This window comes from Halyomorpha halys, unplaced genomic scaffold (genome assembly GCF_000696795.3).
Source record: "Halyomorpha halys isolate HHAL.00 unplaced genomic scaffold, Hhal_1.1 Scaffold154.1, whole genome shotgun sequence".
Taxonomy (NCBI): Eukaryota; Metazoa; Arthropoda; class Insecta; order Hemiptera; family Pentatomidae; genus Halyomorpha; species Halyomorpha halys.
The window spans coordinates 1-13088 of NW_027112031.1; the positions used below are offsets into that span (position 1 = coordinate 1).

Genomic DNA, 13088 nt, shown 5'->3' on the forward strand with positions numbered 1-13088 from the left:
TTAATAATAAAGTAGCATAACTTAAAATGTAAGGCATGCTAATTAATAATACTTTTAAAAATTGTTAATAATAATATAATTTAATTTATTTAAAAACAAATAAACTTCCTTCTCAGTCATCTGAATTATAGTTCGTTCGTTCTTTCTTGTTTTATGACATAAAACTTCCTTGGTCATAAACCTTATTTATTTCCAATAAAATTTAATTGTATTTTTTTATTTGTTTCATATCTATTTATTTCCTAACATATACTTTTATATTGTGTGATCTTAAAAATTTATAAACCGATTTTATTGTTCTATGATCGATACCAAGTAAATATATCAGGGTTTAATTTAAAACTATTTGGGTGTGATGTGAAATTCTGTACTTTATTTTAATACACACATCTGTCTTCATTTAATATTATTTCTCAAAGTTAAGATTTGATCGAGGTTTTAATTTTGTTTTGTTTATTTTTATTATAATTATTTTTTGTATGAAAGGATCAACGCCGGATTAAACACTGTTAAGAATCACACCAGATCTTGAATAGAGTTTCCAAAATTGCTAATGCTTACTAATATTTTTTGGAAGAAAGCCTAGACGACTAATATATAAAGTTTGTTGAAATTTTTAAAACCAATGACGCTGCTATTGTTAACAAAGATAAGCAGCGTCTTAACACATAATTTAGGTTTCTTTAATGATGCAGTGGGGAACATTTTTTTTTTTTTTTACATTAAAGCATGAAAAAAATGAATAAAGGCCCGGGATGGATAAGATCGTTTAAGTAACCACAACTTAATGAATATGGAATATAATTTACTTTAAGAAATTAATTTTTTTTCTTATTGAAAAATTTTCTTGTCTGATGTCTAACAATAAAGTTGTTACAACATAACATATTGTGTGATCTTAAAAATTTATATACCGATTTTATTGTTCTATGATCGATACCAAGTAAATATATCAGGATTTAATTTAAAACTATTTGGGTGTGATATACTTTATTTTAATGTATACACACATCTGTCTTCAATTAATATTATTTCTCAGTGTTAATTTTTAATTTTTTTTTGTTTATTTTTATTATAATTATTTTTTGTATGAAAGGATCAACGCCGGATTAAACACTGTTAAGAATCACACCAGATCTTGAATAGAGTTTCCAAAATTGCTAATGCTTACTAATATTTTTTGGAAGAAAGCCTAGACGACTAATATATAAAGTTTGTTGAAATTTTTAAAACCAATGACGCTGCTATTGTTAACAAAGATAAGCAGCGTCTTAACACATAATTTAGGTTTCTTTAATGATGCAGTGGGGAACATTTTTTTTTTTTACATTAAAGCATGAACAAAGTGAATAAAGGCTCGGGATAGATAAGATCGTTTAAGTAACCACAACTTAATGATATACTTTATTTTAATGTATACACACATCTGTCTTCAATTAATATTATTTCTCAGTGTTAATTTTTAATTTTTTTTTGTTTATTTTTATTATAATTATTTTTTGTATGAAAGAATCAACGCCGGATTAAACACTGTTAAGAATCACACCAGATCTTGAATAGATTTTCCAAAATTTCTAATGCTTACTAATATTTTTTGGAAGAAAGCCTAGACGACTAATATATAAAGTTTGTTGAAATTTTTAAAACCAATGAGGCTGCTATTGTTAACAAAGATAAGCAGCGTCTTAACACATAATTTAGGTTTAATGATGCAGTGGGGAACATTTTTTTTTTTTACATTAAAGCATGAACAAAGTGAATAAAGGCTCGGGATAGATAAGATCGTTTAAGTAACCACAACTTAATGAATATGGAATATAATTTACTTTAAGAAATTAATTTTTTTTCTGATTGAAAAATTATCTTGTCTGATGTCTAACAATAAAGTTGTTACAACATTCGATATTCCCAATTCGGCTGAGTCAGTTCCTAGCATTCCTTTAAGTTGTTTCATCTGTCTCAGGAGTGAACGCATCACGTGTTCTAGAACTGATTAAACAGAAATGATAAACATTTAGAGGAAAATGGCTAAACAATAAAAAAAAAAGTTCTATGAAAAGCTATTTATATATCTTGACTAGCAACCGAGTTGTGGCCTGTTCAACCTTCATATATGTGGAACCCCTCTATCATTGTTTACAATTTATTGATTCGTTCCCACTGTAGTAGCAAACCGTCAATTGCCGGCCTTACTATATACTTGTCTTGTTTCATTTAGTTTAATCACACATGATGGGTTTTAATAGTCTAAGACTTCTTTATCTTATTTATTATCCTAATAGTTTTGAGTTCATTTATAAGGGGTACGTTTTAAAAGTAGTTGAAAAATATATATTATATTTTTAAGTATTTTTTAATATGTTTTATAGACAATTTTAATTAATCATTAATGGTTCTCAGCTTCGTCAGTTTTACAAGGACTCCACTATATTATGTACATATCAACGGAGAAAGATTATTATATTTCCTTTTTTATAAAGAAACAGAATAACTGAGCAAATTCTCCATAGTATTGAAATACCGTATCTTCACCTTAGCTTTGAAACAACGTAACTACGAACAAATCTTTAATTTACAAACACTTCAAGTGAGTACGTCATTTAAAGGCTAGCTAAAGAACAAGAAAAACGTTAACTTCGATGAAAAGCATTTATTTATTGATATAGATTTATATAGGGATTATTATAGTAAATCGGAAGCGCGGTAGCTCAACGTGTAAGGCAATGGGTTGCTAACTCAAAGGACACGGGTTCGAATCCGTTTGTAGCAGAAAATTATTTATACTGTTACTGTAGCCGTACGTCGACTCTGGGTTCAGGAGCCAACCCAGGCTCTATAAAGTGGGTACCCATACTTGAGGAAAAGTCTGGTGGTTGAGCGTGATCTTGAAAATATCACCTCCTTGTACAACCGTTGTTTGAAAAATTGCACTTCCTCACAAAGTAGTTACCCCTGATCCTTCATGGGTTGCTTGCGGTTCACATTATTATTATTATTAAAAGAACTCAAATAGTATTTAAAATATTTAGTATGAACCCTTTTGCAGGGCATGGTTAGGGCTAAAAAAGATACAAACAACTAAAGTAACAAAGTAAGAGAGTACATAACATAAAATAAAAGTAAACTAAACTATGGCTAAAAATTATTTGAAATATATGAAAGTTTATTTAAAAATGTACAAAGTAAATTAAAGAAGATAAAAATGAGATGTACAGTATATTACAATAAAGTATTAGACAATTAATGATAACGGAAATGATAACCAATAAAAAGTAAATAAAAGAAAAAGATATATCAAAATACATTACACATTAGAAGATGAAAAATAAGAGTAATAAGAATAAAATAAAGGTCAAGAAAAAAGACTAAAACAGAACACCTACCCTTCTGAAGGACGGAAAGATGAAGAATGAACTTGAGGTGGGTGCAAGTATGAACAAGGTAGAGCAGTTGAGAAATTTGACGGTTAAAAAATAACGTTACCTTTGAAAGCAAAAAGATATAACATAATATTAAAGTGGGATAATATTAGGAAATATTTGATAATATATAAATATAATAGATAAATTATATGAATATATGTAGATAAATTACAATAAATGGAATAAAATTTAAAGAATGGATACAATAAATATAATATAATCAAAATATGTCAGCCCTGACGAAGCCCTGCAAAGTGAGGCGAAACGTTGGCTCACAATAAGTAGTTTAATCACTATTCTAGTAAAACAATGATTGGTCCTTTCTTTTATATATTATACACGGCAATCAACGATGTTCCAATATTACCAGATTTTAAGAAGAATTCCTATCGGGCACTTTTAGATCCGATGCGTCTTGAAAGCCTAATTCACTTTAAAAAAAAAAGTAAAACTGTTCAAGATTTGTGTGCAAACGGTGCGGAAAATCGTAAAACCCTAAAGAGAAAAATCGTTTCGGAATCCAATTCCCGGTAAGCATCTACCATCATCACGATTTTAGTCTCCTCGATCAGTCGAGCAAACTCAAATTACTATAACGAATCCTTATAGGAAATTTGATTCTGAAACCATTTAATTTTATTCGTATTTTCCGCACCATCTACGCCTAAACTGTGAAACATTGTTTTCGGTTTTTGTCGATTTCCATTTGCAGGATGCGTCGGATCACGAACTTGCCTGATATGAATTCGTTTTCAAGTCTGGTTTATAATTTGAAACCTTCAAAAAAAAAAAAAAAAAAAAAAGGTACCCCATTTAATTGGAAATTCTAGAATAAGGCGAGATGGAGAAAATCTAAAGAAATTGTACTCACACACAATACATCTTAGATGTATATCATGATGTGTGAGTAACTCAACACAAACTATGCTAGGGGTGATTAGAAGATAATGAGGATGAAGAAGGAAGTTTATGATCTCTAAAGATCATAAGTGATATAAATATCAATCTGCCCTCAGCTGATATCAACATTAAAAATTCATTATATATATTTTCCGATATCATGTTCGAGACTGGTATTATTATTCGATTAAAATAAATTAAATTATATTATTATTAATAATAAAGTAGCATAACTTAAAATGTAAGGCATGCTAATTAATAATACTTTTAAAAATTGTTAATAATAATATAATTTAATTTATTTAAAATCAAATTTGATCCTTTTTTTCTCAACTTTATTCTTTTCAAAACCTTCCAACGTTTCGACCCTCAGGTCATTTTCAAGGATACCTTTATTTTGTTGTCATTTTCTCTTTTAAAATTCTTAAAAATGCCGGATAATTAATTGCCTTTGTCCCATCTATAACTTCTTCTATATAATTCTTTCTTAAATTTAAAACTTGTACTAACCACTTCTCTTCTTTCTTTCATTTACATTTATGAAAAGAATAAAGTTGAGAAAAAAAGGATTAAATTTGATTTTAAATAAACTAAACCACTCTCAAACAAGAATATATTAATAACAATTAAATTATTAATTTATTATAATAAAATCTGTTATTAAATAGTGCTTGATGATGGCCAGGTAGACCGAATTTGAAGTTATTAATAAAAATCGTTGGGACTTCTTCTTCTTCTTCCATGTTCTTCCCTTAGATTGGCAGATCAGAAATTAATATGAAGAATTCCGTGATTCTTCTTAGGTCCTCCAGACTTACATAGAGCTTTCTCTGCACCTCAGTTCGAGGGCCACATTAGCCTCCTTTGCTCGGAAAATAGCTTGCACGTTTGTAGTGTGTGCTCGGCATTTTGCTCACCTTCTCTACACTCATAGGGACTGCAGCCAGGTTAACGGTCATTGCCCATTTCTCGGTCCACTGGCGTAGACTATCCAGAGCCATTTGCATTCTGTATTTCGCTGCGAGGATATAAGTTGATCTACACTAGAGACGATATCGTCTGCGAACAGGGACGCTTTGAAATTATTTGGCAGATCTTTCGTAACGTAATTAAAATTAGGACTTTATGGATGTAATTTATTTTAATTGATAACCTTAAATTTTTAATAGCCTGTTGTCAAAATTTTATTTAACTATTAACAATATTATACCCTGTTTTGGCATATAAAACTCGCATTCGTTTTATTTACTGTTAGTTATAACGCATTAGAGTTTTCTTTATTTATACGTATAATTTAGAATTGTTTTTTGTCCCATTTATAAGCAATCATACTGTTATTTTAACAACAACCGGACCACAAAATTGATTATTTGTGATAATATCCCGTTAGATATGGTTTATCAGAAATACCATTTAAAATAAATAATAGATTAATGATTTATTCTATAGAGGTATCGAAAGATTTCTTGAAATTGGAAGAAAATATTCAGCTACCTAAATGATGGTTGAAACGAGATATTTATATAATGATAGGTTGAGTTTTTTTTTTCCAAGTATTAAAATCGTATTGTTGATTTCTTCGGACTTATGAAGCATCACAACATAAGAGACGATATGTTATTTAAGGGTTAATCTTAGATCTTTTTTTTTATTTTTTATCGGCTCATTTAAGTTTAGTGGTGAGTCGCCCTTAAGAAATAAATATTGAAAATATGCAAACACGGTCATTACTCATAAACTAATTGAATTGCTTAGAACTACCCGTTGTTTATCAGACTTAGGACACGATGAGGTAGAAGAAGCTATGTAATAATTTTATTTACCAACTTGAAAATATTGTAAAATTACCGATGCTTAGTTAAATTTTTAACTTAAAAAAGTCTGATTTGAACGAGTACTTCGACCTTTAGTTCTTGTTTGTTGGGATAAAAAATATATTTGATTTTTTTTTTTTTTTTTTCAGTTTGCACATGTGTTGTCCACAAGAGATGTCACCTCTCCGTCGTTACCAAATGTCCAGGAATGAAAGATGAGGTATCTAGGCCTGAGTTTATATTGATATATAGAAATGAAGATTCAAGTAATTGTATTAAAACATGTTAATTATGTTTTAGTCAAGTCAGGCTGTCCAAGCCCAGAGGTTTAACGTCAATGTTCCCCATCGGTTCGTTATGCACAGCTACAAGAGGTTCACTTTCTGCGACCATTGCGGATCACTACTCTACGGTCTCATAAAGCAGGGTCTCCAATGTGAAGGTAAGTGAAACTGTCAAAATACTCAAGTATAGCAGTATAGCTCTTCTAAAATATAGCTGTCGGTACTAACTTGCAAAAAAGATCTACCTCAAGCAATTAATAATTAAATTCTACTCTTTGTTATTTTTAAAATTAAAGTTATCCGAATTTCCTTCTTCTTTTTCTATGATTTTCTATGATGCAACGTTTGAATAAAAAAAAAAACATCATCTACTAAGTGTAACTCTCATGGTAATTTCTACATTTCGATCCCCGCAAGGGATGCCATTGCAATGCTGCACTTTTCCTATTTTGATTAATTAGAATTTATCCGAAACTCAACTAATTAAAAATATTATTTAAAAGATGTAATGATTACACTATTTTGGGAAAGTGATTCCTATTCTTTACTGACTCTTAATTTATTATTTATTGAAAGTTTTTCTTAAAGGGTGTACTATTTATGCAGTTGCAATTAAATTCGAATTTTAAATATAAAATTATTTAATAAACATTACTAATGTATATGTTTATCAGAATATTGATAGAGAAAAAATATAACGAAGGAAAAAGGATTAATTATAAATATTTTGTTTACAAATTATTACTAGGGTGGTGAAATAATTTAATAGTTAAAACTTAAATGCTAAAAATATGCTTACTTTAATTTCATATAATGAAACAAGTCCTTACCTTTCATTTAATCCAGTGCTAGGAATTCTTCAATTGTTTTCCAATTATGGATTTGGTTGTTAGTAAAATAAAAGATTTAGCTTTTTTTTTATAATCTTTAAATTTCTTTCTTGAGACTGGTAATTGTTTACTAAATAATTCAAAAACACTATCCAAAATTATAGTCTCAAAACATTTATTTCATTCACACGTTGGAATTGGCCGAAACGTTGGACGTGTGAATGAAATAAATGTTTTGAGACTATAATTTTGGATAGTGTTTTTGAATTATTTAGTAAAAGATTTAACGTTAAACTTAAATTTTTTGTAACTTTTCATGCATCCTAATCTTTTATTTAAAGTTTTTTTTATTGCATTTATTAGCCGACGCCGCTGCAGACCCGCGGTTGCTAACTTATTTACAAGGTAGACATTTGTAGCCGAACAAACAGGCTAACGATTTCAAGTTACCATGCACAGACATATACCGTAAACCAGGGTTACTTACGGACTACGGTGTGACTTAAGTAGGAATGCTGATTTTGAATTTTAAATTAACCGACGGGTGGAAACATTGTTATATCAAGGCTAAACGTAAGTTAAATAAAAACGTTATAGGGTCGAACCTACGGGTAATCCACAGAAATCTGAGGTGGTTTGAGCACGTTTTAAGTAAGGAAAACAATGGTCACGCTAACATAACATACGAGGGTTAGGCTTATAAGAGGCTTAAGTCCCAAAGAAGACCCTGGCATAAATGAGTTGAAGGGGTAAGTGAATGTTTTGCAAAGAGAGGTCTGGATTGGAAAGGGGGAAGAAAAATGGTTGGGGATCGTACGGTTTGGCTTAGGTTGAACAGAATAAGAAATGACAGATGTGGAGTTATTATATCGGTAATGAGAAAGTTGAATTATACATATGGACACAGAAACAAACTCACTAATATGCACTAGTATATTTACGTTTTTACGCCTGTTAGCTCTTTATAGCGTTTTATGAAAATCTAAACGGTTATCAAAGAGATACTACAACAAAAGTAATCAACACAAAGAATAATGGTGCACTTTAGAACTGTTATTGGAAGAGTTTGGTGAAAGTTTTTGAGCATCAATACCTCTTCCGATTCATCAAAAGTATTCTATCCCAACGGTTTTTGATAATGGCTCCTTCCCATGTTCTTTCAGACTTGGAAGGGTGTCTCCTCATTGCTACTTAACCTATTAGTACAAGAACCGGAAAGAAAAAAAATTCAGTATTTCACCCCAATTTTTGATTACTTTAGTAAAAACTATTATATACAATATAAGAAAAAGGAATGATCTTGGTAGAAAGCAATTTTATCTACTAAAAACAGACATATTTTTACTGATGAACTATAAAGTACAAGAGCTGTGTAGATACAAAGGTAGTTATCTCACCCCAATTTTCGATTACTTTAATGAAAACTACGTATAATTAATAGTCAAAATTGATGAATCTGCCAAGTATAGTTAGGGGGAATAAAAAAAAATGGCGGCTGTTTCGAAACCTTAAAAAACTAGTATTTTTCATTCGGAGCTCTTTATCTTAAAAAACTACCGACAATAAGTTTGATTTATGAAAAACTTTATTTCACAAAACCTTTGGACGTACAGATGTCTGCCAGCACTCAAATTAAAGCTAGTTAAATTTATTATAAAATAGTTTATAACTTTTATCTTTGTAGGCGTAGTAGTTTTTATGATATTTGACAAAATGTTAATTTCTAGTAGTTCGAATAAAATGTTTGATTTTTGAAAAAATATATCTCTAGCCTCACGAGGAGTACATATGTCTGCCAGCGCTTAAATAAAGGAAATTTAACTTACTACAAAGTAGTTTATGACACTTATCTTCGTAAGAGTATTTGTTTGAACAACGTATTGATTTGTCCGAACAACTATAAATCAAGTTATTTTAGCAAATATCATGAAAAATACTACTCCGACGAAGATAAACGTTATAAACTACTTTATAGCCTATTAAACTAGCTTTAGTTTAAGTGCTAATAGACATCTGTACGTCAAATGGTTTTAGAGATATAGATTTTTCAAAATAAATTCACTATCTACTGAGTTTTCAGTACGTTCTGTACAACATTTTATGAAAAGCTATATCTCGAGAACTTTTTAACGTAAATAGCTCTATTAGGGCTTTCATTTTAGTAAATTTACTCTACTTTAAATGACGTTCTCTTAGGTTTTCTAATGTTGTTGATAGTTTTAAAGATATAGAGCTCCGAATGAAATATTAATTATTTTTAACGTTTTGAAACAGTCGCCATTTTTTATTCGTCCTACCTATATTTGGCAGACTCATTTTTCACTAGTAATTATACATAGTTTCATTAGTAATATTTTTCACTAGTAATTATACATAGTTTCATTAAAGTAATCATAAATTGGGGTGAAATAACTGCCTTTTTTCTCCTCTTGGGCTCTTGTACTATATTTAAGAAGATAGTAAACCAAAGGTGAGTGATAAAGGTTCATGGAATAGGAGCGAGTCTATATCTAGATAGTTTAATTTGAACATTAAATATTATCACTACCGCAATATTATCACAACAAAGAAGGTGAGAAAAGCCTAAATCATACACTGACTTTGTAACAAAAAGTTGAGTATATTAAATAAAATATAACAGCTCATCTTATGTATATATACTAACGAGATTCAGTGTTAAATATTCATTTTTACGGTATTTGAAAATAACTTAACTGAAAATGCCCTTGAAAATACGAAAACTATTCAAGGCGATAATGTATTACCTATGTAATCATCCGAGCAGAATTGTCATATTAATGCACATCCTTAAAGCAGTTAGGTATATATCTTTTGTATCAAAATATCTCTTTTACATCTCACATTTTTCCTGTTTTCATAACGTGAATCAGTTATTGTTTGCATAATACCTCATACCTTCTTATCATAAGATAATCTAATTGATAATGTTATGAATGAAACGATGAAGGATTTTGATTTTGATTCTTAGGGTTAGCTAGGGGAAAATGTTATGGTTAAAAGAAGCCTCAAAGAACAACATAGTTTATATTATATTCATACATACCCCGATATAGATATTATATTCACGCAATTTTCCAATTTCCGGTGCTTTTTAAATATTGCTCTATTTAATGACCTTAAATCTCCTCTTCCCGTTTTATGTGATTTTTTTTTAAAATAAATGTACAACCGTCGCTAACTGGGGATTTTACTGGGGTGGATCGGTCTAACTAGCATTACCTTCTTGTATTTTTATGTTATGATCTACTCTTGTAAGATTGTGACACGTTTCCACGCCGTTTTCCAATTTTAGTCGCTTTTTAAATTTTTGCTTTTATTTGTCGATTTACCTATGTTAAGTCTCCTCTTCCAGTTTTGAGTAAATGCTTTAAAAGTGGTATAGAAGCGTTGCTAACTGGAGGTTTTAGTGGGGTGGATCGGCCGGGCTGTGCTTTTTTCGCTACAAGGTTTAAAGGTAAGATAATTAAGGCTACCATGGAGGTGGGAGCAATTTTATATTGTGATCAATTAAAAGCTGTTAAAATATTGCTCCATTTAACCGTCTTAAGTGTCTGTTTCAAACTTAATTAAAACTTTGAGCGCAGGTGTAGGAAATGATGAAGTTACAATCGTCGAGTAATATCTTATCTTTATATGAGGATATCGTTGCTTTCCTTGAATAGTGGCAAATCTGACAAAAAAAAAGAAAGGTTTGGTTTATTTTTTTAAATAGATGAGGGTTTCTTTATCTATTGTCTCTCTATGACTGTCTCAAAGCTGGTTGGATTATCTAAAATCAACCACTCTCTACTGTACAATCTATAGAATACGTGAAATACAAAATAAAATTTTCACTTGAATAAATCCTTCTTGAATAGAAAAGATACAAAAAACAAGGGGTCTACATTTGTATATTTCTCTAAGTCCTTATATGAGTAAGCATTTCAACGTCAAACAGTGCCTTTTTTCATGTGTTTAGTCTGCCCATCTATGCTTAATATTTATAGGTTTTATTGCTCAAATAACACAGTGATATTCTAAGAATGATTAGAACAAAATACTGTTTTAAATATTTTTAGTCTATCCGTTTTTAATATGTAATATTTTTTTGAGCAAACGGCTTAACCGATTTCCAATTTTTATGTTTTAAATTATTCAGACCCGCTTTGTTCCCACCAAAAATTCGTAGCACGCCTGAAACATCCGTCCATGTACAGCTAAGCTACGAGGTTTCAGTGGGTATAATTGAGAGTTAACATATGTTTATGGATAGTTGAATTCTGACTGTAAAACTTGATATTTTGCAGTGTGGCAATGTAATACATTATAACGTAAGCTATTACTTAATTATAAATTTTGAAGTTTAGTTGAATAAAATTTCTTTATAATACTATATTGGTTAAACGAACGAGCATTATATCGATTATAGAGAAAGAAGAAACACATCTGATGCGAGAGTTCTCGCAAGGGCTAGTTTACCCAACCATATGTTTACGAAACACCAAAGTTATATAGACTACAAAGTATTTGTTCTTTAGCTATCATTGTTATCGAATGATATTGCGCAGATACTATTTTAAGTTACTTCTTTATTTCAAAGTTCTAACACGAATCGATTTATTTATAGCTGTCGATGAAAGCATGATTATAAATAAGAATAGCATTTACTATATGTAACTCTTCAAATTATCTACGTTGAGTTGATCGACCGGTTCTCAAGAACGTAGATGCTGATCCCTCCTCACGCCCACCGACATCCCAGCTGTCATTTTAATCCGAACATCTTTTTATTTTCTAATTTTGGCTACAGGCCAGAAGTTTAGAATTCCAACAATCCATGCGTCAGAGATAACCGCTTTGCCGGCTGGTACCCCCCCTTCGCCTGTGAGCTCTAACTTCTTTACTGTTTTTTCACCATATATGAAACAGTGATGTTGAATCCAGATTTTTTTTTTTAAAAGGCAGTTTCTCTCGAAAGTCATCCCTCATTAATTATGGAAATAGTCGCCACTGCGAACCCCCTTTTAACGCAGTACCTAAATTTTATGTAAATTTAGAAGAGTAAATTTAAAAAAATAATTTTTTGACGTAGGTGAAAACCATGAAGGCATTGAATGGAGATTCATTGGGATAAATTGATAAATTAATATAATAATTATAATAAATAACAAACCAAAATTAACGCAATAACTAGTTTATAATGAACTTATTTATATATACCAAATCGCTGGGATGCTTGCAAACAGTATTTAAAAATGAAACAAATATAAGTAAATAATAAGATATTTGTTCTAGTATTTATTGAAAATTAGAAAATAAAATATTTGTTAAGATGAAGAATCTGGTGTTAATCACATCCCCAAGTTTTGAGTAGATTTGTGGACTCAAAGGTTCAAGGCGAACATTTTTTTAAAATAATATTTTTATTTTGTTATAAAAACTCATATTTTAAGTTTATTAAGGTGGGGGGAACAATTATTAACTTTTTTTTTCTTTAAAAAGTTTAACAAAAAATAACGAAGCCGAACACGCCTGCATGCAATTCAGAGACGTATTTTTTTTATTTGAATCTTATTTTTCTTTTTTTCACCCTAAGTTATTCATCAAATTCTTTAATATTTGATATTTGTCTATTGTTTATTATTGCTAACTATTAGTAATGATTTTTTATTTCATTTAAAAAAAATTAATTTTTTTTTTATAATTCGCTATTTAAGCCCAATTAAACGATGTCAATGATGAAATACATAGCTGGTATTAAAGATCACTTCATTTTATATTAAAATGTCGAGTTTGATCAAAATCGTTTAAGTTGTTTTTGAGAAAATAAAAAAAATG

General features: G+C 29.8%; 1 protein-coding gene across 1 annotated transcript in view; it reads left to right on the top strand.

Moving 5' to 3' along the window:
* The first annotated feature begins 3402 nt into the window (after positions 1–3402).
* LOC136796374 (calcium-dependent protein kinase C-like) overlaps positions 3403–13088 on the top strand; it is a 99688-nt gene continuing 90002 nt past the window's right edge. Inside the window, exons 1-3 of the mRNA XM_067049939.1 lie at positions 3403–3430; positions 6286–6356; positions 6437–6578. Coding sequence (XP_066906040.1) covers positions 3403–3430; positions 6286–6356; positions 6437–6578 — 241 coding nt within the window. The remainder of the gene's footprint in view (positions 3431–6285; positions 6357–6436; positions 6579–13088) is intronic.